Source organism: Tyto alba, unplaced genomic scaffold (assembly GCF_018691265.1).
Source record: "Tyto alba isolate M040663 unplaced genomic scaffold, T.alba_DEE_v4.0 Super-Scaffold_10, whole genome shotgun sequence".
NCBI classification, from domain to species: domain Eukaryota; kingdom Metazoa; phylum Chordata; class Aves; order Strigiformes; family Tytonidae; genus Tyto; species Tyto alba.
The window spans coordinates 20,438,171-20,466,035 of NW_024881262.1; the positions used below are offsets into that span (position 1 = coordinate 20,438,171).

Here is a 27,865-nt window from a genome sequence, read left to right on the forward strand (position 1 = left end):
CAGCGTTACGGCGGCCGGCGGGCTTCCCCCGCGCCGTCAGCTGATGGGCGCCGGGCCGGGCCCGCGGCAACATGGCGGCCGAGATCCACTCGCGGCCGCAGAGCAGCCGGCCCGTCCTCCTCAGCAAGGTCGAGGGGCACCAGGACGTGGTGAGCGCCGCGCTCCTCATCCCCAAGGAGGACGGGGTCATCACGGCCAGCGAGGACAGGTAAGGGGAGGTCGCCGGCCGCGGTGAGGCCCCTTAGGGCCCGCTCCCCCGGCGGGGGCTCGGCGCGGGGCTGGCCCGGGCAGGGCCCTCCCCCCCTCCCGCGGCGGCCCCCGCTCCGTGCGGGGCTGCGGCTGAGCCCCCCGGAGCCGCGGCGGCGCTGTCCCGGCGGGAGGTGGCTGAGCCGGGGAGGAGTAGCGGTGGGTGGGTGGGTGGGGGGAAATCGGGTTTTACACGGTAACTTTGCCAGGAGGCACGCAGCCGTGAGTCTCTGCCCGCAGCCATGAGGAAATAACCGAAGTTGCAGTTCGAGGGAGGAAAAATAACGTGAGCCGGCGTCCCGCTCTTGGAGGGAGGCAGCGGCTCAGCCCGCCCGGCTGCAGCGGGGAGCGGGGCTGGCAGCGTTCCCCCGCGGCTGGGGAAGAGCTGTTGTACTTAGTGCGCGCTTTCCAGCCCCTGCGAAGGAGATGGAAAAGTACAGCTCATTTGTGTGTGCAAAATGGTTCTGCAGGGGTCGTGAGCAGAACCGAAAATGTGGGAATATGTTTTCCGTTGCCTTCGGCTGTGCTGGCTGAATCACTCGCGGGTAGGTTACTGCTTCCCCTGTCTCTCAGGAGAGCTGGAGCTCCCCGAGCTGCTTCGGGCAAATCAAGCCCATTCTCGGGGCTCAGTTTGAAGGTCTCAAACCTGCTTCATTCTGGCTGAAACAGTTCAGGGAGTGAGTTGGCAGATCTGCGGGGAGAGGTGGTGAGCTTCTGAAGACAGTGGTTTCTGTTTGGAAGGGAAAATGTCTTCAGAGACTAATTCTGTTCCTCAGCACTGGCTCACATAGCACGTGAAACATTGTCACAAAAGCTGGTAATGTCATTAAGCAGTTATTCAGATGAAATAAAAGTGGAAATGATGAAGCAAATAGCACAGAGGGCTGTTGGCTAGGAGAGAGGTGAGGGGTCTGCAGTGTAGTGATGAGAGCTGGAATTTCCTGTACTATGTGGAAAGTGACTTTTAAATGTCAAGAGGAGTAGGAGATGCTTCCTAAGAGCTCCTGTTCAGAAGCTGTGTCAGTGTTTCAAAGCATGTTAAAGTATGAAAGTGCATTCTTTGAAATGTAGCTTGGTGGGGGGATGATTTTCTTGTTATATTATAAAACTTTTAAAACAGAATTTGTATTAATTTTTTGCATGAATTCTCATTTGAAAAGCCCAACCTTGTGAGAAACAGTAGAGTAGGAGTGCTGAAAATCATCTGAGCTGTGGTGTTACCTCAACAGGTAAACTAGGTTTTCTGGCATTTATTTTGAGGTCAAAAAGAGCAAACAGACCAGTTAGCAACGGCACATGCTAACTTTATAATCTTACTGTTAGCCAAGGCATTCAAGCGTTGGGGGAGAGGACAGTAGATCACGTGCAAAGGATGTGAACTTGTCCTGGTTTAAGTGAAGTTTATCAGAGATTTATTTTTTTGAAACAACAAAAATTTTATAGGATGTGTCATGATGCTTTGATGCAGATCAGGTAGAAACACTCAAATTTGTCATTCTTCTCAGTGGCCTGGCAGCATAAACCTGATATTAAAAAATGTGAAGATACAGCTGCGCTTATTGGCTCTGATTATCAGCACTTCTGAGAAATCAGAAAGTGCTAGTCTATCTTCACTTCCTGTGGAGAGGTGGTAAGAATTTGTTGTTCATTGGCATGCTAACAATTGTTTTCAAGTACCAGTTGAACTCTTTAGGAAACAGGTAGTAGAAGTAGTTGAATTTGGAAGAGGAAGACTTGATAAGTAGTCCTCGAAAGTGGCTAATTGAATTCCACCTCCCTGTGCCCCTTCCCTCCCCCCCTTTTTTTTTTTCTCTGAAGATTAGCACACTTAATTCTTAGATGAGCCATCAATTATTGGCATTGGAGTAAAAACTCATCACTGAATTCTAAAAGCCTAAAGTACATATGCTGTAAGTTTGGGGTAACTGAAGGTAAAGATTTCCCTATGTTGCTTAAAGGCTATTTGAAAATATTTTTCTGAAACACTTGGAGTCAGGCTTCTATTTCTCAAAAATATTTTCTGCAGTCATCAGATTGGGTACCTGTTGTAATAGGCCATCAAAGAAGTGTTCTAAGTGTGTTAGTATTATCATAAGGGTTATACCATCAACTTCTAGCATGTGGCAGATACCTTTGTCTTCCATCCCAGCTTCCAGAATGCTGGAGTTTAGGGTGCTGGAAGCCTTCATTACTGTGTTAGCAGGGTCAGCAGATAAAAGGCACATGTGCTTCTCAAACTGTAGTATTAACTATTGACATATTAAATATTTTCATGCTCTTAGATTGCTGGACATCATGCAGTGCAATGTTTGCACTGAAAGTTGGCTAACAGAGGGAAAGAGTTTTGTGACTTCACAGAACAGCATCTGGCTCTTCAAAGCTTGATTTTGCAACTTAGGTTTCTTGGAGTTTAAAATGCAATTTCCTGCCTGGTAAAGAGGTAAACAGCTTCCTTCACTGTCCTAACACCTGTGTAAAAGCAGCAGGATTTAAATCTTGACCCTTTGAAGCAGTAGTACACACTGCTCCTTGTTGAACCATGGTAGTAATTGTACCTAGCTTGCAGCAAACTGACGCTTGGATGTATTAGGTATGCTTTCTGGCTTTGATCAAAAGATGGACTTGGTTGGTCTCTTCCCTTCCTGTGGAAATGACTTTCTGTAGTACATGTCAGGTAACAGGTTTTGGATGGGTCTGAGCAGCTTCCTTTTTATTCCACTCTTATGTGTGGTTGTTCTGGTATCTTAGTATTGTGCAGGATGAAGTTGGCTTTTTGGGTGCAGGTGTGGGCTGAATCTTAATGTGTTTGTGTTCAGTTTGTTTTGATGTGCCTTCCTGAAGGACAGAAGAGGAAATGGCAATTTTTAAGAGTTCATATTTGAGTTAAACCTGAACAGCATGTCATGGTAAAGGCTTGCCTGTAGCGGACAGAGGCAGCCTTTAACCTTAGTTTCATGCTGAAGGTTAGCATTCTGCATGCTTAGGCTGTGTTGATAAGAGCCAAAGGTGCAGCTGCATCTTCATCTGGACAAGTTTTGATGTCAGATACAGACCTGTGCAAGGAGAGCAGGGGCTGTTACCCACCTTTGGTGTGTATAAATTTCTAAGAGAAGCTTTGGACTCCAGGCTAAATTTGGGTAGCCTGCCTTACTCTGGGAGTTCAATTAGAGCTTTAGAGATAATACAGTGCAACAATTTCTGAAAGTTTAATCTGCGATACCTCCTACAGTACATCAAAGCCTACTCACTCATGGATCCTTCACCTACAGTTTAACATGTTACCAAACTTACTGCTCTCCTGTTTACTAAAAATGGGGTGTAGGTGTTAATACTGCAGAATTGATTTTGCTGCTAGCAGCAAGAGAAGTACGGAGTTCAAGAAGCAAAGGAGCTGCTGTGTACACTAAAACAGGAGGGCCAAAGTATTTTTTATTGCATCTTAATAAAGCTAAGGCTATCAAGTATTTCATAATAACCAGTCAGAGGAATGTGTTTACAAGTTAAGTAGTGAGAAAAACATTGGTGCACAAACATTCTCCAGGAATGTTGTAGCTTATCCTCTTGTTAGAAGAGTTGTAGTTCTTTCTATTTTAAATTTTATTTCCTAGAATGAGAAGTAAAGGTTGTTTTTATGTTTGGTTGTTTTGTTGTTTTTTTTTTTTTTTTTGAGGATACAAAAAATGCCATAGTAGATCTGTGAATACCATTAAAAATCTAGGGTTGTTTTTTTTTTTTTAAGATTTGAAACCAAAAAAGGAAGAATACCTGCAGGAATTATTTTTCCCAATCTGATTTTTCAGCAGGTTACTTGCCATCTGTGAAGCTTTCTCAGAACTTACCTAGAAAGGATGATTAACTCCATGTCCCTGTGGGCATCTTGCCTGACTCTGACTCCAAGACAGTGTTTGGAATTGTTGCAGTGTGTCCCTCAGCCTGGGCAGCCGGCTCGGGTACCAGCTGTGAGTTGGATCTGTCTGCTCAAGGCTGGCTTGTGTTTTCTCAGAGCTGAGATAGGCCAGTATGGGCTGCACAGATCTGTGATACAGTCACATCTCTGCACTTTGCCTTATTATCCTTGTTTTCAGCAGACAAATAACTAAGTAAAGATGAGTGTTTCCCATCTGTAGTTGGGGTTGCTGAAGGATGATAGTGTACAAGACCCTAAATGCAAGGTGAAGAAATTATATTTACCATAGGATCTCTGGAGTTACTGGTGCATCTGAATGTGACCATCAGCAGCTGTCATTTTATTAGAATTGCTACAAAAGTTGTGATATTAGGATATTTATTTTTTTTCGGTTATGGAACTTAAATATTGGTCAAAACTAATGTTTTAGTAAGCAGAAATACAGTAAAAAGCATCAACTGCAAGCTGTGTCCTTGAGCTTGCATTGCACTGTGATTAAACCAGATTTGTAATGCTGTTTTGGGAACATGGTCAATACCAGTCTAAATACTTCTGTTTTATTTTGACTACCAGAAAAATAGTCTTCTGTTCTTGCTAGGAAAACAGTTAGTAGTGATTGATTTCGGATGGGAAAGTTAGTGGTTTGAAGGTGTTAGGAAAATCCAGTTCTTGGAACAGGACTAGTGTAACTGTGCAGTACCTGTATTTTAATAAGTTTGGATTTGCCTGCTAATCTTCCATTACTTCTTTATCCCTGAGATATGTGCATTTGGCTTTTAGAGGGCAGCTTATGTGGCATGAGTACAAATACTATTGGAACACTGAAGGATTTTCTTTGCTCTCAAACTCCAGATTTTTTCTCCATTACTGTTGGGTGCTACTCTGTAAAAGAAACATCAATTGAAAACAATGAAAATAGATAGAAATTGGTAAGGCTACACAATATTGCTTACAGATGGCTTTTGTATGTGTTTCTTTATATTATGTAAAAAAAAAAAAAAAAAAAGGCACCAAAAAACCCCCTTTGACTCACTTGTCTATAAATGTGCATGCTTTCCAGCTGAAAGCAGCTTCTGGTTCAAAACTCAATGTTAGGGAAGTTTGGAGGTCTTTTTAAATCTTGTTTTACTTCTTCCTGCCACTCTCAGATATCTGAGCCTACTGTAATTTAAAAATTGTGTATCTGTCTCTGAGTGCTCCTTAATGAGTTTTAATATTTGTACATCCTTACTGAGACTGCTGTCAAACCAACCTGTGTCTTTCTAGGCCCTTAACAGGGAATGCTTAAGGAAAGGTGAGTGGTAACCAGCTCTTCTCAGGTACTGAGCACAGGCCTCTTCATTAAATAAATAAAGACAGAGTTTTGAGAAGAGGGCTAAAGACTCTAGGGTTGATATGGTGGTTCATATAAAAAAACAGTTTAATGGTGGGAGATGACTGTGGAAGCAGCATTACTGGAGGACTTTTTCAGCCCTTTAAGATAGAACTGGAATTTCACAAATTAAGTTGTCTAACAAAAGGAGATGCACCACAACAACAGGTCTGTAGAAGAGAAAAATGAGGAGTAGTGGGATTTTGGCATGGGTTATTTGCTAACTACTGTGAAACAATCTCTTCAAATTTTGATCAGTCAGAGCTTTGTGTAATTAGATATAAAGCTGTCTAACAGTTTATCTTTGCAAGTATAAGGTTAACAAAGCCTAAATCTTACTTAAACCAAAATAAGAAGCTTTCAGAAGTTAATTTTGCTAACTCTTGCAGCTATTTGCTTAGACTCTCAACTTTAGTGAGGGACTGTATTGTTGATGATCAGTGCACAAATTACACTTCCAGGAAATAATTTGCTGAGAAGCTGCAAATCTTTTGCTTCTTCTATATTAATTCATAGTTTAGTGTAATTGATCAGAATACTGAGAGGAAACAGTCTACTTTGGAAAAATCAGCAGTGCATGATCTCAATCACTACGATAACTCCTAGTCTTTTTATATCAAAAATAATTATGTGGTTCTGGCTAGCAGGGAAAGAGTTGAATTAGTGAGGGTGGAAGCTACCATCTGAGATGCTTAGAACAGTTTGAATATGATGGAGCTGCTTTATAAAGCAGATTAAAAAGCCGTTAAAAATGCATAGGTGATAACACATGCTATCATTGGCATTTTCATCATAGGAATGACTTGGAAGCATTGTTTTTTTCCTTTCCTCATGTTACCAAGAAATAGCGACTGCTCTTCTGAATTGTTCACTCTGCCTCATGGTCAGAAAGTTTTGATTATTGTAAAGAGGAAATGATAGCTTTTAAGAGACAGTCTTAATGCAAAATATTTAATTGATTGGAGTAATGTGCATTTATTTGCCTCTGAACCAGTGGAAAAGTGACTTGACTCAGAAGCTGAAAATCATTGTTTTGAGGCAATGTGTACTCAGCTATATTGATTTAAAGTTTTAGAAAAGTAATGCATAAAGGGTGAGTGTTGTCTGCTTTTATTTTTGAGTGATCTTCTAAAGAGAAGCCCTTAAATGGATTACAAAATTAGAGTGTGCCTTTATGTTTTCAACCTGAAAAGTTCTAGTTCTAATACGAGATACCAGTCCCCTCCTGTGCTCTTTTTTGTTAAACTCTTGTTGTCAATGAAGTTTAGCAAACCTATCCAATAGGTTTTTTTCTTAAACAATTCTAAATACCAGGCCTTTTTTTAGCTAAAAGTAAATAGAACAAAACATCTTAACAAAGTCTCTTGACAGTGTTTCTAGGTACACATATTTACAGATCATTTAGGTTTCCATTTAGGAATGAGGAAGTTGGATTCAAACAGTAACAAGAAGGCAAACAATGGTTTGGAGAGGAAATTTCAAGTAGACTTAAAATAACCTTTGCACTGTCTACATGTGTGCTCTTAACTTTTTGATGTAGTTTCCCTTCAAACGTGCCTGTCCTAGGAATGTTTTTAATTGACAATAACTTTCCACTTCCTTGCCGATTCTCTTATATCCCTCCTCCCAGGATTTGACAGTCATGGGAGTGGTATAATGCTAGATGTTCTCAAGACTGTTTTTCCTTTCCTTCCAAGGCCTGATTCTGGAAGGTTACAAACTAAAAACTGTTTTACAGAAAGCCTTAGCATGCTGTCCAAGCTGTCAACTTCTTTCAATTCCCATTTGACTAGCTAATCAATCCTGCTCATATTTAGGCCAGAGGAGCAGTGCAAAGTAACAGTGCTACTAATGTCTGTGCTTTGCATTTGTACGTGAGGAGTAGAGGCATGGCTTAGGGGAAATAATACTGAACTAGGTATGATATCCTCTGTGGATCCATACATCGATATTTGGGGATGGAGATGTCAGTCATGTGCTGGTCTGGAGGATGGAGTGCTTCTGTTACTAATATTCAGTATCTGTCTTGCTGAAGATGAGTTGTACAGTGAAGCTGTAAAAAAGTTCAGACTTCCATAATGATATGATTTGCAATTTTTTTTTTTTCTAAAAAACACATCAAACAATCTGCTGTAAAACAAACTGTGGTTTGCTTTGTCAAAGCTGGAAAGTTCCTGCAACTTGAATTTGACTTAAATTAGCCAGAGCCAAGGAGAGGGAATTAGATGTAGCAATTTCTGAGGTGAGCTGAAATAGTATTTGCATTTCATACATACTGAAACTCAACGTATAATTAGTTTTGAAGAAAACTCTTCAGAATCCAAGGGTGGCTATTCTTAGTACTATTATTCTTGCTATGTTAAAGTGCTGTTGGAGTACAATTATTTAGAGGTTGTTCCTCTATTATGTTTGAGTAGTGCAAAAGCTAAGAGGATTGTAGCTGATACATAAGCAATGAACTGGTTCAGATGGAAAGGATGATGCACTTAAAACTGTCTTCTTCCCGCTCTTCCCACAACACAGAACAATACGAGTATGGCTGAAGAGAGACAGTGGACAATACTGGCCCAGCATCTATCACACCATGTCATGTAAGTACACTGCTGGAGATGGTAAATGATGGCCAAGTTTTGTATCTGTGCTGTGGGTGGAAATACCTCCTTCCTGTTTCCTCAAGTGCTGGATTTACTTGATCTTAAATTTGGGAACTTTGCAGCAACTGAGGCTCAGACTTTAATTTGAAACTAGCTGCATAGTGGATAAGATCTAAGGCAGCATTCTGTCCGAACCAGATCCTTCAGCATGTAAATCACCATGTGGATCTGCATCTGTAGATGTCTCAAATGCTGGCAAATAACTTCTCTGCTGAATAAGTGAGCTTTTCAAACCACTAGCTGAAAGTTCAGAGATAAGAATATTCTCTGCTTTCCAAGGTGTGCATTTTTTTTCTTATTTTTTTTTTTTTTCCCAGCATTTAGATTACTAAGAAAGCAATACTGAGTAGCAGCTTCATTGTGGAGTAGATCTTCAGTGTCAGTGTGCTTTTTTGGTTTTGAAACATCACTCAACCTGGATGCTTTGTAACTTCTTTAGTGTAGAGTTGCTACAGACACATACCACATATAAAAAGAGGGAATACAACAACAAAATAAAATGTTGTACAAAGTATTGTCTTTGGAATGACAATTTCTGCAATAATTTGAATACAAATGTTAAATGAAGACCAAAGAATTGGACTTCTTGATGTTCTGTTTTTTCAGCTGCAGGCTGAATAGCCTACGATCTAGATTAGAAACGCCAACTGTAATCTTCTTCTTTTTCCTAACAGTTGGTCTAAATTACAGCAGTTACTCCATTTATCAGTTTTATAAACAGACTATTCAGATTGTGCTCTGAAAAGGTTTATACAAAATTAAGTGTACCTGTAGGTAGTTTCAAGGGATGGACTTGTCTTTATGCAGTATGACCACTGTAATATTCCAAACTGTCCCATCTGGCTTTAAATTTTTAAACACACCTTCAAGGCCACAATTTCTGAGCGTTTTGGAGAAGGCAGCACTAGTCTAGAACACTGTATCCTTCTTATTCTAGTAATCCGCAAGTTTAATGAGTACATTCTTCAGTGAAATTTTTTTGCAAAGTTTTCATTATGACAGTTTATTGTAATTTTGCTGTCATTGCTTTTCACATCTGTTTTACCTCTTAATTTCAAAAAGGGATGTAGGTCTTTAGAGGTTTTCTGCTAAAAGAGATTGTATGTAATCTCAAACAGGAGTCTCCTTGAAGTTGCATATGTTGAGACAGGATTCCATATGAAGTTGACATGCAATTACATATTTCTGTCTAGCAACTTGCTCTCTCTGATACAGTCCTCATGTAAAGAACAGAACACTGTTCTTGTATACAACTCAAGGCTCCATTTGAGATAATTTTAGTGAGCTCAAGTTCTTAAATGTGACTAGTTGCATGTGCTTTTGCTGTTAGCTAGGCTTACAGTCTGTGTAAAATTCCTCTTAATGAGTTGCACCTTGTGGCAGGAAGTCATGCTTGCATGTGGTTCATAGTGCTATATCTGGGGTACCTTTCCTCAGCTTCACATATGGGAATTTAACTGTCTTACTGGGGATGTTATCTATGGAGACTAATTTCTAGCGATCTACTTAATTCTAAACAGCTTTCTGTTCTGAGTGAAAGAATTGGTTTTAATAGAAGTCATGAGTATCCTCATACTTCTATTTCAATAGCTGTAATGTACTTGCTTTTTTTGACAGCACCATGTTCAGCCATGGCTTATCATCATGACAGCAGACGAATATTTGTAGGCCAGGATAATGGAGCTATCATGGTAAGTTGCTGTGACTTTTCTTCAGAATGTATATTAGAATTGCTTAGATTGTGTGTGAGCACCAGGTATTGTTGGCAGTTGATAATCTGTTTTCTTTCCCTTCTTTTTGGAATGCAACTAATATTAAATGGCTGAACTTCTTGGCAGTTCACCTGAGATGTACATGGGAGGACTGCAAATAAACAATGGTTCTTCTGGCTAGATGTGAGCCAGCAAGCCTCAAGAAGTCATTGAGCCATTAATGTAGCAGTGGGCCCAAACAATTATACTTCGTCAAGGAATTATTTTGAGGAGTATGTGAAACTGGGCAGAGTGCCATGGCAGTGCACTGACAGGGGTGGTGAACTGCAGCTGGTTTGTATCTGGCCAGAAATACAGATCTGCCTGTACCTTGCCATGCACATGTCTGAATTTTCTTGCTGCAGATCTTTTTATGATATGGAAATGTCAACACTAACTCTAAAATTACAAGAGGCAGGGTTGGTCTTCCTTCTCTCTTTCAATACTCTTGTTGTAACTGCTCTCACTTTCCTGGAGGGCAGATACATACGGCAAAACAAAAAGTGGGTCTGTCTTCTTCCCCTCTTTTCTTGGCAAAGGAGGTGAATCTTGTGACTCTCAGATGTTTAATGGTCTTCTTTCTGTGTGAAAATAAGGTCAAAATAATCACAGTCCTATAAGGAGCTAGGGTACTGCATGAGTGTCACAAATAGTGATTCTACTGATAATTACTGTTAATAGCCTACACAAAACTACACAGAATAATGATTCTAGTGATAACTACTTGAAATTGTAAGTTGAGACTTTTAAAATTTCAGTAAGCTTGATGGATCAAATAGAGAGTACTCTTATTTAAGTATCTGTCCACTATGAAGTCTCAGATCCTTAAATCCTAAATACTACAAGGTAGTTTTTTTTGTTCCTGCTGGGGACAAATGAGATCATACCTCTTCCAATAATCTCCCTTCAGCAAACTTGGTTCTGAAAGGAAGCTCCCTGTTGAAAATGTAGCTAATAACTTTAATTTACAACTGGTGTGTCAGTGTGCTGTGCTCTAGCCTGAGAACCTGAGTTTTTAGTGAGATATTTTGCTGCTATGCAAATTTTGACCTGTGAGATTACTGCTCCTTTTTGGGTATCAATATTGCATATGTCACTGCAGTATCTTTTCTAATGGTTCCCTTTTGCTTTTAGGAGTTTCATATTTCAGAGGACTTTAATAAGATGAACTTTGTGAAGACCTATCCAGGTAAACTGTTAACCAGTGTCTACACTAACATTTGTGTGAAGGGGAGGCATCTAAAAAGCTTGGGAAACTGGACACCATCACAGATTAATCAAGTCCAAATATGCTTTAAATCTGACTGACCTTCTAGTTGTCACTTAGTTGGGGATAACTGCCCTAAGATAAATGTTGTGTTATTGAGTAATCCTCAGTCAGCTGAGTCTGAGTTGCAGTCATTATCATTAAGTTCAGCACATCATCAGCCTGCGAGTGTAATGAGCCAGAACTAGTGAGTTCGGATTTTGCTCTTCAAGTGGAGTAGTTAGAGTGCATGAATGTTAGGGTAAGAGCTTTCTAAAGATGCACTTTGGTATTGGTAATATCCATCCTTACTTTCTGTAATCACTTGGCTTGGTTACTTCTAGATGAAGGTAAGAGTCCTTGCCTTCGCTGTCATCTTAGGAGAGCAATAGGGATGAAAAAAATTCTTATTTTTTGGGTACATAGGGAATAGGAATTGTTCTAATATTTATGGAGATGCGAATTTCAGCATTTGTCTGCAGATTCTTAAAAGAAATACGGAACTCAATTGCTGGTAAAAAATGGAATATTAATGTGAAAGGCCTGAAGGAGACTCTTAAAGACTACAGATTATGTAGCAAAACAAAGTGCATTTTGTCTTAGGACTCCCTGACACTGATAGAAGCAACGTTCTTGCTTAGAAGAAAAAGACCTTGTTCTTAAAGCAACAAAACACCCCTGTATCTTAAGGAAGATTATTTGACAACTCAGTCAAGGGAAGTACTTGCATCTTGGGTGACAGATGGGGCTTCTTTCTAATGCTCATGTAACTTCTTGCTTAGTGGAAGCATTCTAAACAAAGCTGAGTGGGGTTTGGTTGCTGTCACAGGTAGCAGTTTGAATGCTGTGGACTAGATACACTTCCAGGTGCTTAAAAGCACGAATCTGAGCATAGCTCTCCTGGGGTCAGGAAAGTAGGCACTTAAAGAAAGCAATTAAAGTTTTCAGATGTGTTACATTACTCCCCAGAAGTCCTGGCCTAACTAGAGGAAGCTGAGGGTTTGCTTGCTCCTTAACTGGAGCATCTTGGATATCTGGGCTGACCTCACTTCTCTCTCTGTGGGAGAAAGGCTTAAATTAGCTAACATGTTTGTTTCACTAAAGGTATTCAGAAGGCAAACTCCAAACTGAACAATGGTAACCTTTTAGTTCAGCCTAGAGGCAAGTATAATAATATGGTAAAAACGTCTCCCTGGGGAATTGCTTAGATATCCTCTTCAACCTGTGTTTCTGAATTAGAACATAAGAACACATCACTTTGATTTTTAGGAAGAACTAGCCACAATCTTTTTCTTCCCACAGCTCATCAGAATCGAGTATCTGCTATTACTTTCTGCCTGACATCAGAGTGGGTCATCAGCACTGGTCATGACAAGTGTATCAGCTGGATGTGCACCAGGAGCGGGAGTATGCTGGGGAGACATTATTTCACCTCTTGGGCTTCATGTCTACAGTATCCTTTGAAAAATGATTGCTACCCTGAAACTAGAAGAGTACTTTGTTCCTTTAGCTCAACTTGTTTCCTCCTTTTCATGTAAAAATCTAGAGTTGAGGTGTCTTGCAAGTCTGCAAACCCTTATTCTGATTAGGTGTTGACTACTTTTGTTTCAGATAGCTGTTATTAGGTAGTAGAAGGGGATGTTGTAACCTTGACTTACAGAAATTGCAGTGTGTACTAGTTTCTAATTTTGAGGTGTTTGTCTGTAACATCTTGTGGAAGGGACTAGTAACTGTATCTATAACCTGGCCTGTATACTTCCTAGGCAAGTCACTTTATTCAACAGATGCCAGTGTGCATTTGAGTCCTAGAGCATAAAACATCATGAAAACCCTTTGAACTGCTTTAATTTTTCGTCTTTGCTCATGTTAATCTTTTCTATCTTTAAGCTATGGGGTACACTGAAACTTTATTCATTACTACTAGTATTTTGTTTGTGTGCAATTTGCTTTCCTGCAAACTGCATTTAACTGTAGCATTTGTAGCTTAAGACCTCTGGTTGTCTATTCAGCTGTTAGTATTTCAGGGCATTCTTTATCCTATGTAAAAGACTTACCCAGTAGCTTAAAATGTAGTTCATATATAAAATATTTTGAGCATGAGTTAAATACTTTAAATTCTAAAACTGTTTTTTTTAGCACTTGTTAATGATGGCAGTTCGGATTTGCCTGGACAGTAATTGGAGGTACTGGTTGGTGTATGAGAATTAATGGCAGTAATGTTGTAGAAGTGGCATGATTCAAAACCAGAAAGAGGTCAACTGCATCTCTTGAAAAAAATAAAGACTTCTCTAGAATTGCTATATAGCTGTGCAGCGCTAAGAAACTGGGAGGAAAGCTAACTGCTTGGTTGCCAGCAGCCTGTCTAACTTTCTGAGGTCTCCCATCTATGCAGACCCTGCCTTACTGACTGAAGAGCAGATGGGTTTGCATTGTTGTACCGTTGCTCTTTCTTGCTATCCTTGTTTTAGAGTTCAGGGGCATTGTGTACCACAAAGCATTTCATGTACAGCTCACCTCAGCTGAATGCAGCACAGAACTGGGTTAATACTGGGGGGTGTGTGTTAGGAGACTAGCTCACAGAACAGTCTGGTGCATCTGAGCCTCACTATTTGAATTCATTGAGTTCTATATCTAACACTTGCAAATAATGAAATAGTTTATTATGAAAGTGGAGAAAAGATGGTGACCTTTTATATCAAGATAAAAATACATTTCCACTGAATACCATGGCATTTGAAAATGCATTGTAATTGATCCTGCCTTTGGACGTGTGTTTGGAAGAACTAGCTTTCTGGTGTGTGTACTAGGTGCTTGGTCTCCCTATCAGGAGGTTCCTTAGGAGTTATTTGTTAATGATCCTATGTGTAAGCTTCTGAAAAACACAGCAGAGTGCCTATTCTTTACTGGATTAATGAGGCTAATGCTAGCCTGAACTTCCAAGATGAAGAAAGTATCACGTGTTCAGGGACGTAGTGGATTTGTTGAAAGTGAAGTGTTTATCTCAAGATTCTGAAGGCTTAAGAGATTCCAGAATGTCATCAGATGATAAAATTTCTGCTTTTTCACTTAATGTGGTGGGCTTTTTGGTACACTGATGTTTTAAAGTTAGTCTTTTCAATTGCATAGAATAGGCTACTTTGCCTAGCTGCTCTTTGTGGTGGTGTGTGACTCCAGGAGAACAGGTGAGTTTATACACAACTCTTGGATTATGTGGTATCAGCTGTATGGGTTTTTCATAGCTCTTGCTTATATCCTGAATATCAAAAGTCATATAAAGGTGGCAAATGACGTAGTCCCACCTAGCTTGCTATGCTTTAATTTCTGGAGACAGTAGTTAACATGGTGACAAAAACTGAATATCAGAAAACTGTTATATAATGCTTTTGCCAAAAATGCCACCATAGATCACATTTTAGGATGTGGTGTGGCTTTTATGTCAGTGTTAAATGACAGAATCCTTTCTGAAATACAGTTTGGTCTGCAATACCACACTCAAGGACCTGCATCAATAGAGTTGAAAGTGCAGAAAACAGAATAAGAAATTAGATGGTCTCACCTTCTCAGTAGCTAAAACATTGAGAGTATACTTCCACTATAAGGTAAACTAGCTGTGGAGAGTCACCATCCTTCAATCTTAGTTTCCTATCCTGGGGGCATCAACTAGTATAACATGCTAGAAAACTAAGAATTGGTAGGAGCAGATACTAGGTAAGAGTGAATGCCGTCCAGTGAGGTGCTCCTAATGGTAGCTCTGCACTGCAGCAAGTAGCCTGAGGAGTTCTGGCATCTCTTGTAGATCATGAGCATGTGCTGTAAATATCCGCTAGATACGGTCTAAATCTACTTGGCTTGCCTTAAACTAGGGAATGGATTATCTCATGGCTTCTCCAGTGGCTTTCTAAAACTTTTCTCACTTATTTTCCATACTGTTTTACTTGCATATGTAGGGGAAGTGTGAGGAAAAGAGGAATGAAAAAGGTTTAACGGTTGCAGTCTCCAACCCCCCTTAGAAGCAGTTATGTAAATATTTATCTGACATATTAAAATGTTTTTTTCCAATTTGTTCAGACTCTGTAGCTGACAGTTGTGCTATCTGTTTCAGTCCCATAAAATACTCTTAAGAGCGAATGAGGCTTCTCCTTGACTGGCATTCAGATATGATCATGAAACTCGACATGCATTTGTTGGTGATTATTCTGGACAGATCACTCTCCTGAAGCTTGAGCAGAATACATGCTCAGTTATCACAACACTCAAAGGGCATGAAGGTAAAGTAACTCTTCCTCTTAATTCCAGCTGACCCAGACTATAGTACCTCTTTGTAAATCGAGGTAAGACATTCAGTTGGATATCAACCTCTTAAGGATATATGTTAGCTAAACAAGTAGTGCATGATAGTAGTTATCAAAAGCTGTGCAGAGCTGTGCATATTACTATCTCTTGAACATCAGATGCATTCTTGCTGAGGGGAAATCTTAGCATTATAAATACTGACAGGTATTTTTATTACAGATGAAAAATAAACATATGCATTTGATTAAACACAAGTTAGCCACTAGATGGCCACCTTTGAAAACTTTAGTCTCCTTAACATCAAAAAGAAAGGATGAGACTGTGGGGGTTTTTTGTTTTGGTTTGCCTTTTTGTTTGTTCTGGACACCTGGTAGTACTATAATAATAACTAAAGAACATTTAGCAACCCCCAGTCTAGATTCCAAAAAGCCATTTAATTCTTCCTGATGGAGACTTTGCTGTTCTGATTAGTCTTTATAAGTCTCTAGTTCAGTTTCCTATGTGTAGCTGGAACTGAGCTGTTTGCAAGAAATCTAGAGAGCCTTTTAGAATCAAAACCATCTAGTCAAAGACAAATGCTTCATCCTCTGTAGTATAGCTGAAGTCCTTATATCAGATGAAGAATCAAATAGTCTGTAACATGATATGGAGCCACTGTCTGCTGTAATGAGTAAGGCAAGAATGCAAATCACAGAAGACTCTGTAATTTAATAACATGCTGAGAGAAATAAACAAAACTTAATACCTGTTCCCATGTGGTACTGGCAGCTTTCAAATCAGCTTACTAGTTTGTGTTTGGGTAGGAGTGAGTTACTGGGTTATGAGTGTCTGACCCACTGGAAAAGGCTAACTTGCTTAATAGCTGTAAGTATAGAGTAGACTTGGTTAAAGCTGGGTAGACTCCTGATTTACAGATGACTGTAAAATGATAAAGCTGGTCTCAAATGCAGGAGGCAAGTTGAGATTTTCAAATGATAAATGCTACTTCTGCTTTCAAGCAGAATTAGAGATTGTTTCAGTTAAGAGCAAAATAATTTTTAAGGGCCTAGAGACTCCTTTACCCCTGTGTGCTTTTTCACTAGTCTGTTCAAATGCAACTCCTTGGTATATATTATTGTTAGTCTGAAAGCAGTACATCTCGACACAGCACTACATAGTGTGGATTCTATCTGTTGAGCACCGACTTCAGCAGTGCTGAGCATTTGCATAGCAGACAACTTTAACTTATATAAAAGTTCCCTAAGGGGATTGTGATCCTCAAAACAAGAATTGATCTAGTATAAAAGATGATTAAATCTGAGGGGCAGAAACAGTTTTTCTTCAGTTGGTGTAATAGTAGCTACTTCATATTTCTCCCCCCCCCCCCCCCCCTTTTTCTTTTTAAAAACAAGACAGATGATGTGTAACCTTTTTTCCTCCACAGTAGTTGTGTAATATTCTTAAGTCCTGGTAACTCTAAACATTAATGGCATCTAGTTCTTCTCTGTGCAGCTGTGTTTGCCAGACTTCAAAAGTGTGACTTCATCTTGTTTCCTTTCTAGCTCCTGCTTTACTGCGGCTTCATAAGCAAGCAGTGTTTGCTCTGCAGTTTAGATGGTTTCAGAGCTTGTCCTTCAACAGTCAGCTTCCAGAATTCTCCATATTTAACAGCCTACTCTGAGTAATGCTGAGATAATACTTGAACTACCTTTTATGGTGCAGATGCTCACTGCTCTCCAGAGAGCTGGAAAGAACTGATTTGTGCTGTAATTACCATCCATCTTGCTTTCAGTCTAACAAGGCTTTTAATGACAACTGGGCAATGGAAGGATGCTTTAAAGAGAAGGATGTCTGTAAGGGAATAAAATATTCCTGTAACTTCAAAACTATAGGCGGCACGAATGACAAAATTACTTCTTTAGTCTTCTGCTTACGTTACCATGCATAGGGGTTTAGTATAAGACTGCTACTGCCAGATGACTCATTTCTTTCTATATGTGACTAATGAGGTGCAAAGCCAGGTTGGACCTTCTGAAATCCAGTTTTGTAATTTAGTATGTAGTGGCCAGATTTGCTAACAGCAGTGAAACTGTCACATAGTTTCTTATTCCAACTATTTTAAGGTTGTAAACTGTTATGTAAAGGAGTTGGTTTACCTGTGAATACTGTGTGCTGTTCTGCAACCACTGACCAACCACCTTATTGTATTGTAGATACTAGTTTATGCTTGGCAAGTTTGGGTACTTTTCATCTTCCAAAGATTGCATAGCAGCCTACCAACTCCCTAAATACAAGGGGCAGAAAGCTAGCAACTGGAACTTTCTGGCTTATGCTTTCTATCTAATCTTAGGGATGTTTTGTTCTGTTGTCAAATGCTCTTTGCCTCTCTAGCAGGACTGTATCTTGCTGTTGCACGCTGTCCTTTGCCTTAAGGCTTTCAATATCTATTACTGTAGAAAGGGAGTACCTCAGGTTTTGCTTTAATGACCCAGAAGAGCATCACTGTGTTGAAGTGGCTCCCTTAGATCTAACTGCAGAATATTCTTTCCTAGGAAGTATTACTTCCCTGTGGTGGGATCCTGTTCAACGACTGCTCTTCTCAGGTGCCTCTGATCACAGCATTATCATGTGGGATATTGGTGGAAGAAAGGGGCGAACACTGCTGCTCCAAGGCCATCAGTACGTAATGGTGTCTTATTTTTCTGACATGTTCTATAATGAACACAGAGTCCCGGGAAGACTAAGTACCATGGCAGGATATTTGAATCTTTGAGTATTGGAGAGAAAAATTTTTTGCAGAACCCTGAGGACTTCGAGGGGGAAGAAGAATAATCAGCATTACTGATTAATCTTTTTTGCTTATGTTTGATACTTCTAAACCATGCGTATTGAGAACATAACATAAAAGTAGGCTATAGAAAGAGGTGGGTTAAAATCCTAAGTCATCTTGCTTGGGCTTTATGTAAAAGTTGCATGCTTCTGTATTGTAAATACTTCACTGAGTTGCCTGTAAATACCCACTGAGGGTGGGGCTAGAAACCTAATGTGTAAGCATGTTTGTGCACCTATGTAGAATAAGCTTCAGTATGTTCCTGTTCTCGGTCTCTTTCTATCAGTGAGATGATAAACTGATTGGCTAAATTACAGAGGTGGTCCCTCAACTTCAGAAAAGCATGTCACATCTCCACTGCTCTGTGGACTAGGTAGTTAGTTATATTTAATCAACTCTTTATTTTTACAGAGACACAACGCTAGCTGCCATTTTAAAATCTAGGGCCTTAATTCAGTCTGATAGGCAGTTCACCACTGAAGATATATTCTACTTAGAAATGCGGTGGTAGTAGAGATCTTGTTTATGTTTAAAGATGTATTTGTATAGTGCATTCTCCTCTTGTCTAATTCCATAGATGCCTCCATCCACCTTTGATCAAGACTGATAGCCTTAGCCCTAGAACTCTTGTTAAATCTTGAGGATTTAGTTTTATGGCTAAAGAACTAATAATAGAGTACTGGTTACAAAAAAGGAACTGAAGTCAGTGACTGGAGGACTTTATACTGCTGTTACTGCTGCATCATGTGTCCTGGTGAAGACTTATAACACTGTTAGTTTCTCTTCAAACATCACACTTAGCATCAAACTTCATACTGAATGGGAAAGTAAGTTCTTCTGAAAGCAGAATGGCTTTTAAAATTCAATTTAGATGTTTCAAAGCAGCCTAATACCATTGAGATCTTTTGTTTAATTTCTTAGGGTAGACTTTTATTTTGCCATGACTTTATTTAGGATTAAACTGTCTTATTGGTGAGTGCATGTTTTGTTTTGCAGCTACAGACTTACTATGATTTGTTAGCAAATGTGGAAGCTCTGTCTGCTTCCTAGTTGTATCTTTAAACAAAAATTTCTCTTCATTTTTCCCATTGTCTGTGTTTTGATAACTGGCTGTCTTTGCCAACACAGAGTATTTGCACGCACACTCTGAGCCAGTTGACATTCAGCTGACTGTCAGTGCTTACTGACAGCAAATGTTAGCAGGGAACTGTACCTCTGGTATTCTGGTCAGCCTGTAAGAAGACTGTTCTAGGCAACATCCTGATGCTAGGGTAGTGCTTAGGTGACAGCATCTGTTCACTCATCTTCATAGTTTCACTTAGACTTAGCAAAGCGTTTGGAAATAAGTTTCGGCTTCTTAGATAGCTTTAAGGATAAATCAGGGTTTGCTGTGAAACTAAGCTGTGTTTAAATACCTATGGGTAAATAGTGTTCTACCTGTTTTGCAGTGACAAGGTGCAGGCTATCTGTTACATCCAGCTGACACGGCAGCTGGTATCTTGTTCAGCTGATGGGGGAATTGCTGTTTGGAACATGGATATCAGCCGAGAAGAGGTAAGATCATGTCCTAGGCCAAAGACTTTTTTTTTCTTTTTTTCTCTCTTTTCAGAGGCTGATGGAGCTTTGCTTAGTCAGTTCTGCAGACTGTTCTCCTCACATTGCCTGAAACTTTAAGACCGAGTGATATTATTAAAACCTGCTCTGTTCTAGTGGCTGTCCATACTGCATTGTAGTAGATGGATTCCCAGGACAGGTTTGGTGCTGCTTAGAGTTTTCTCTGAATGAGACAACAGTTTCACTGGAATGACTACAGCCCTTGCTGCTGGAACACTCTAAAGCAGGCAAGCTTTTGTAGTAAAGAAACCAATGGAATGTGCTTCAACAGTCTTGAAATAAGTTCTGAACTCATGTCAAAGCAGGTAAAGAAGGGAGATGCTGGTTTTGAGATGCAGTTCAGAATCCAGAGATTCAGTTGCCATGCGAACATTTTTTGTAAAGACCTTAGTACATTGCAACTGAGCCTCCCTTGCACATTATTTCTGCATCAGTTCATATCCATCATAGGAGCTGAAAAGATGTATATTACTACTGTCTTTGGTTAAACCATAATTAAAGGAGGTAGTTTTGGTTGCACCCACAGAGGCTCAGCCTTCCTTGCCCTGTTGCTTTTCCTTAAAGGCGAGTGTCATAATGAAGAACTGTTTTCTGACATGTGTTGAGCTGTAACCTTAAATACACCGAATGCTGTATGTGATGCTCCTAATATTTTCAGCATGATGATCTCTCTTCAGAACTTCTGTGATGTTATGAAATTTTGTAGTTGCGAGGAATTGACTTCTACGATTGGGAAAATAAGATGTGGCCATTTACCTTCTGGATCTGCATGCAATAATCAAGGGATCTTCTAAATAATAGACAGTTTTAATACAGTTTAAATAATATGGTTAACTTAAAACAGCTGTGATGTCTCAGAACTTATGGGTAAAACATAATCAAGCCCAATCCAAAAGGAAAGAAACTAAATGTTTAAAGAATGATGATCATACTGCCTCTGAAGTGTTAGCTAGCAAATCATGGTATAGGGTATCTCCAAATATGTGTTAATGCACATAAGAATAGAAGACAGACTTTTTTGATTAGGAGGAGTCTACTGTTGATCTTGAGTAGTTCCAAATACATGTTGGTAGTAGTGCTGGCAGGTTTTTACCTCCTATTTAATGCCTGAAATGAAAATGAAAAACATAGGACAATATCCTGAATTTTTGCTGAAGAGAACCAGGAAGTGGATTGTCTTCTCACATGCTATTAAGTGAAGACTGCTATTGTAAGTAACTGAAAGAAGCAGTATGGAACATCTCACTTACTGGAGAGGTGACTCATTTCCTCTCCTCCCCACCCCGGACTTTTTACTGCCCTTTACAGTGTTTTCCCCTGTCATGGAGGAAGGAAGGGGATGCAATCAAAGCTGAAGATGTAGGAACTGAACATCTGGTATTAATAAATAAATAATAAATAAAAATGACATGGTAGTGCAACTGACAATATTATTGTTCTATTACTATCAACAATGGATGTAAGTGCACTGAGGAGAAAAGCTTCTTTGTTGTTCCAGGTTTTCTTCTGTTGGGTTTCAGGGAGACTCCCCCATTAGATAGATAAAGTTGTATAGAATACATATGTTCTAATTGAAGCCTATGTACTAAAAATATTGTGCCTCTGTTTCTATCCCTTACAAGGATGCTCAGTTAAAGTGTCTGAGAGTGTTTAAATGTTTGAAAGCCAAATTTTCATTTAGCCTAATCCATTTATGTCAGGAAAAATATGTGGGTGTGTGCAGGGATACTTAATGAAGATGTGGGCAGGATGGAAAATGCAGATGAGTTTTTAATTCTTTCAAACTACAATCCTAGGGAAGCAGAAAAGATGTTTACTTCTGGACCACTCTTAGAGGGGATGACTGCCCCATAGTTTCTACAACTTGGATTACACGAGCCCTTAAAAACCATCTAGGCAACAAGAGCAGTCTTTGAATGCCTGCAGCAGGTTTAATAATTTAGATGTTTGAATTAGTTTTCTTATCAGGACAGTATCATGATATACTGCTGTGGGCTTAAAAATTATAGGAGGTGTGTAGGTAACTAAACGCTAGTCTTGGGTTTGGGGTTTTTTGTGTTAAACTTTCCATGTACTATACCCTAGGCAATCTATCATTGTAATGTCCAGAGCTGAAACAGGGCATCTTTCCAAGTAAAGCTTAACTTTGAGTTCTTAACACAAACTTCCTTGGCTGTCATATGAGGAAAAATATTTCTAATTGCTTGCATCTCTTGCTCTTTTGTAGGCTCCTCAATGGCTAGAAAGTGATTCCTGTCAGAAATGTGAACAACCATTCTTCTGGAATATAAAGCAAATGTGGGACACAAAGACATTAGGGTTAAGACAGGTGAGATCGTTGGTTTGGGTGCTTAGCTGTACTTCAGCACTTAAGCAAAATGCAAACAGAAAACCACTAAAGCTGTTAGATCTTTTAAACTGTTAATATTTTTGCTGTTTTGAAGTGAGGGTTTATTGAGAAGTCACAGCTTTTAGGCAATTCTATGAAAGTGTTGCATCAAACACCTACTATGTGGCAAAGCAGGCTGTGCTAGGAGTGCTCTGTTGGATTTCTCTTAATGTTTCTATGCACTGTAGCTGTGGACAGCTAATCTTCAAGTGTTGTGGCACACAGTGCCGTATAACTGAGCAAATTGCAGCCTAACATGTTGTAGTGTACTTAGTTCAGTGAAGCAGTGATGGCCCTGCTCTTACTGGGCGAGAATGTGAAAGCTTCCCAGATAGCTTTCTTTTTGGAGGGACTGAACAGGCACCAAAACGCTCATCTGTTTCTGGCTTTCTTAGACTGAGGTTTCCCTAATTGCTTGTTCAGCCCTCTTTTTCCCCTGCTCCCAGAAGGAGCTTGCAAAATAAGAGGATGGACAGGGAGAATATGGAGGTAAACCCATTAATGGCCAAGATGACTGTTGACCAAGAATCCTTGGTCTTTGGTTGAAGTAGCAGAAGACTTCCTAACAGGTTGCTTCCCAACAGGTTGCAAAACAGAAGCTGCTTTGTTGTTGTGCAGTGAACGCTTGGTAAGGTGATCAAGTGACACAATATAGTGATTATTGTTGTTTCTTTTCCTCTTCCGATGTGAAGCATCATTGCAGAAAATGTGGACAAGCAGTGTGTGGCAAGTGCAGTACCAAACGGTCAAGTTACCCAATCATGGGATTTGAGTTCCAGGTCCGTGTCTGTGATTCCTGTTTTGAGTCAATCAAGGATGAAGAGTGAGTATTAAGGAGTATTAAAGTAATACTAACAAGGTGCAGAAGCACTTGTGTTTGCTCCACATCCACACACAAGGCAAAGAGTCAGCTTGGCATGTTTCTGTAGCTAATAGGCCACCTTTGCCTTGGGCACTCAAAGCACTACAGTGGCAGATATCCCTGAACTGGCTCTGCAAGCTATTTTGGATCAGATGTGGTACTACAATTTTTTTATTCACTGAGCCCAGATCTAGAGTTGAAACATTTGTCTCGAGATTTCTGTTCAGGTAAAGGGTATTGATTGCATTTAATATTCCTAAATGGGTGCCTGACAATGTGTCACAGCTGCCAGGATGTATATGCATCAGTTCATGTACACTTACCGAAACATGTTTCTATGGGAATGTTCTTCACAGCTCAACCTTATTTTCCCCATGCAAGCAAATTGGGTTAAACATTATTTCCTGTCTCATTAAACTCTTCTTAGCAATGAACCAACCCCCTTTTTATCTTGATATGAACACCACTGTTCACTGTTTTGTCACCTTCTTGGACACCTGGAGTGCTAAAGGACCACAGTGATCAGATGCCAATTTTGGGGGTGTTTGGGTTGTTGTTCTCGTTGTTCTTAGTTGGTGGGGTTGGTTGTTTGTGTTTTTTTTGAAAAGAGGAGGTGCTGTGCCCTAGTTGACTCACTATGGCCAGCAGGAAAAAAATGTAGCTGAGCTTGACTTCATAACCAAGAGTAGAATTATTTACTAATGGAGTGTTCCACTTCTGCTCTAGTATTATTAACAGTCAGACTGCAGAAGACCAGGAAATGTCATGCTTGTGTAACTACACAGGCGATGCCTTGGCATGACTTGCTAGTTTAACTCTGTCAACTTCAATATGGCACTGCAGTTCTCAGGACTGATTTATTAGTACTTGAGCAACTTAATATTCTTGTGAGTTTATTTTGCACTACTATAGTGATGCCATTGAGCTTCATCTGATGGTTGGCTTTCATTTGAATTGTTCTCACGCAGTCGTACTTCCTTGGCAACCTTTCATGAAGGAAAACACAACATTTCACACATGTCCATGGACATCTCCAGAGGGCTAATGGTGACTTGTGGAAGCGACCGGATTGTGAAGGTACTCATGTGCCTGTTTCCTGCATTAGAGATATTTAATAGAGAGCTAATGTTTGCATATACTTTTTTTCTTTCTGACAACTGTTGCTACAAAGCTAACTGTTACGGGCAGGAAGAATCATATTTGTTGCAGACCGTTCTTCCTGCAGCTGAATGAGGAAATGACCTGTAGCTCCACTGTATGGAGTCTAGCTGTCAGAACTGGTTACTGTTGGTGTCCTCTGGTTAAACAAAGCAAGCATCAGCTGTAGGAGAATCTGCCAGTGGCCTTAAAGTCACAGGCATGATGAAACATGCAAGCTTCCTTTACTCTGAGCAACTTGGCTTCTTGGAGCATTGTCCCTAAAAGCCCTGGTTATGAGACAGTGACATGGAAATCAGACTGACGTAAAATCTTGCTGTGCTTAAGCTCTACATGTGTGTCAGAACTGAGACTGTTTCAGTCTGTCCCTGTTTTTCTGTAAGCATGTTCGTAACAAACTGCATAGCAGTTTTTAAAACAGACCTACAGAGAACTGCTGGAAGACTGTTGAGCCCTAAGTTTAGCTTTTGGGTTGTAAGGCTGGTATAACTCTTTATGACATTTTCCTCACTTGTAGTTTAAACAGGATTTGTTACCTTGTGTCCATGGAGGTCTTTATGTTTGCTTCTATGCCTCTTACAGAAATACCTCTTAGGTTTTATAATAATACTGTGTAATTCTCCACAATATTTTTTTCCAGATCTGGGACATGACGCCAGTAGTTGGTTGCAGCCTTGCAACTGGCTTCTCTTCACGCTGATCTCATACCTGACAGGTTTATGCACCTTATGTACAGCAATATGCACCGAATGAATGGAATCCTTCTTAAGAATATTACCGCAAACACTGGTTGCTTGATTCTTCTCCTGCCGCTGTTCCAGGATGGACAGTCACCTTTGTAGAGCACGGCTTTTCTGTTGGGCTCACCAGGAATCTCCTCGGTGCGGAAGTGCAGTTTCGCAGCCTCTTGGACTAACGTAAAATGGCTTACCTGCAATATGACACCTTGATGAAAGGACCTGTTGTTTCTCGGTTTACATATGTAGTGTTAACAATGTGCTATCTCTGCTGATATATCTTGTACAGATACCTTGTAGCTAAAACATTACTGGAGTAAAATGAGTGTAGTAAGTTCAATTTGTGCAAATAGTAAAATAACTTATTCTCTCTTCCAAAAAGCAGTTCCACAGAAATACTTCTGAGTAGTCAGTGTCTAAACTGCCTCCGAAAGGTATGTTAGTTATTTCTATGGAAGGAGGAGATATTTCAAAGTGGCAGGTAGCTTCTTTCAGGTGAGATAGTAAGAGAACCTTTGATCACACAAGATTTCCTTTATTGGCTTTCTTGTAGTGTTTGTCTTCAAGTTCAGTTATTAGTGAAATCACTTTTGTGGGACAACTGTTCTGTTTAGGTAGCTGGTGAGTCTTTGAACAATTCTGGGCTCTTTAAATAGTGTTTTAGCACAGCTAATAAACTTCTCTAGTTCTTACGAAAATGTGCAGCCCAGATACCCTACCTTAAAGACAGGTTGTAGGTATGAGCCATATACTTTGACAACTCTATAATGCTGTTAGAATGGGAAGCTAAGCAAATCGGCCTTGTTAAATGTAATGGATAAGAAAAAATGGCCAGCTAAATTTGAGAGACTTTTTCCTGTGGAAAGGCTGATGTTTCTTTAATAGTAGGGAACCTGTCTCTGCTAAAGTGCAGCATAAATTCAAATACTGCCTTGGTGTTGCTTAAAGCAGGTAAATACTGAGCAATAATTACTGAGGTACAGAACAGCTGCTTTTTTCCCTGCACCTAGGTCTCTTAATCCTGAGATATCTATATTGATCCTTTCCTGTTACAAAGCTGAGAACTATGAAGAAGAGCTGGGAGGCTTTTATGACTGTGCAGGTGGCAGATACAGGAAATAACTAGTGAGATATTGTCAATAAATTGGTCTGTCAGTTGTGTGAATTTCCTACATTTGAACACTGTAAAGGAGAACTTATTTTGAAACTTTGAAATCTAAGGTAATATGTCACAGAGTTTAAGCTTAGAGCTGTTAGATTTTTTTTTTTTTTTTTCTGAAAACAGATATGTGTGTGTGAGGACAAAAAACGTGGGTAGGTCATCTGGCCCGGAATAGTTGGTGTTGCACAACTGTCAGAGTTAATAGGCTCTTTCTGGCAGAGGACTTAAGGATTAGACTGTCTTTATTTACAGCAATGATCACGTGGTGCTATGAGTGTTAGTGAATTCAAGTCCTAGGTGTGTAACTTGACACTAATAATCTGCATTGGACCATGCTGTAGGCTGAAGTAGATGAGGATCATGGTGGTGTTAATATGTCATGATTCACTTGCGTTTTAAGCCAAAAAGCTGACAAGTCTCCAAAGGACATTAGAATCCGGAATATGTTAGTTACTGTTATTTTGGACCTGACTTTGTCTACCTTTCCATGGGCCTTCTCTGGAAGTTTTGTGGAGTCTTTTAATTTGCTAGGCTTATTGGGCCATTGAAGATTGGGCCCTCTCTTGTGGGAATCCCAAACTTGTCTTGCCTTCAATTTGGGATTTAGCACTTGTCACACTGATTTGATTCATCCCTTGCTACATTCTGTATAGCTTAACGTTTTTTTGAAGGCTTATTTCTAAACTATTGAGAGAATATCAGCTTGTACTGGAAAAAGTTGCAGTTTTCTGCTCTGAAGGCCTTCATCCTTGTAAATTAGGAAGGAAACTGCGTGATTGAAGAGGTGAATAAGCCTTGATAATGCTCTGCGTTCACTTTCAGACTTCTTCCTATCTGGCTTTGGAAGAAAATGGAAGCATTCTTCCTTGCAGCATGTAAGGCAGAACATGAGTTACATTGCTAGAACTGTTTAATATCCTGCTGTAGTAGGTAAGGAGGATCTAGCGTCATGAGTTAAGCTGGGAGATTGATGTAGATGTGGGATGAATAGCATATTTTTCAAACCAGATGTACCGAAACGTACACCGATGATACTGAGGTGTAACTCCTTTGCAGCTAGCACTCCTGAGCTTCAGCTTTTTTAGTTCTGATTAGTCAATGTGCCCCTTGTTCAGCATGCAGCTTCCCCCTTCCCTGTGACTACTTCCTCTGCTTCTTTACATTATGGTTTTGCCACTAGATAATATATTCTCAACTACATATTGTTAAACCTAAGGAATCTATTTTCTATAATTGATATACTCAAAGATAGTGTCAGTTCAGATATAACAAGACAATTATGGCTGCTAAATCATTAGTCATTTAAGTATACTCTTGATGTTGAATGAGTAATGCTTACAAACCACTAAAGAGATAGTGCTTTGTTTATAAACAACTATTTTGAAGGCACATACTCTCATGAAACTGAACATATTTCAACTATGTCAGCTCAAGTGTGCAATTACTGAGAAGTCTTGATTTGAAGCATTACTAATCTCGCTTGTATAACCTCCTTCATTGAGGCAGGGAAGGGGAGCAAAGGGTACTAATATGTGCTAATTCTTTACTAGTCGTATTTCTGTGCCCTGCATAGTTAAGAGATGCTAGATAAATCTGTCCCTTGCTCCTCCTTGTCTGTTTTTTAAACTTTGATTACATGTACAATAAAATATTTCTTGATATTCA

The 27,865-nt window shown here is 39.8% G+C and overlaps 1 protein-coding gene across 1 annotated transcript; it reads left to right on the plus strand.

Annotated features, from left to right (window-relative positions):
• Positions 1 to 27,865, plus strand: WDFY1 (WD repeat and FYVE domain containing 1). The gene is made up of 12 exons (XM_042800438.1): positions 1 to 208; positions 8,049 to 8,116; positions 9,797 to 9,870; positions 11,065 to 11,119; positions 12,479 to 12,629; positions 15,332 to 15,444; positions 18,001 to 18,127; positions 19,727 to 19,832; positions 22,120 to 22,221; positions 22,974 to 23,104; positions 24,112 to 24,220; positions 24,942 to 27,865. The coding sequence occupies exons 1-12, from the start codon at positions 72 to 74 to the stop codon at positions 24,999 to 25,001; spliced, it is 1,233 nt and encodes a 410-aa protein (XP_042656372.1). The 5' UTR covers positions 1 to 71; the 3' UTR covers positions 25,002 to 27,865.

What these genes read in the sequence shown, in the direction of transcription:
- WDFY1 (XM_042800438.1), top strand. Translation starts at nt 72, where the DNA reads ATGGCGGCCGAGATCCACTCGCGGCCGCAGAGCAGCCGGCCCGTCCTC. An exon ending in TGGATATCAGCCGAGAAGAG is followed by an intron (nt 19,833 to 22,119) that starts GTAAGATCATGT and finishes GCTCTTTTGTAG; the next exon opens with GCTCCTCAATGGCTAGAAAG. An exon ending in GAGTCAATCAAGGATGAAGA is followed by an intron (nt 23,105 to 24,111) that starts GTGAGTATTAAG and finishes GTTCTCACGCAG; the next exon opens with TCGTACTTCCTTGGCAACCT.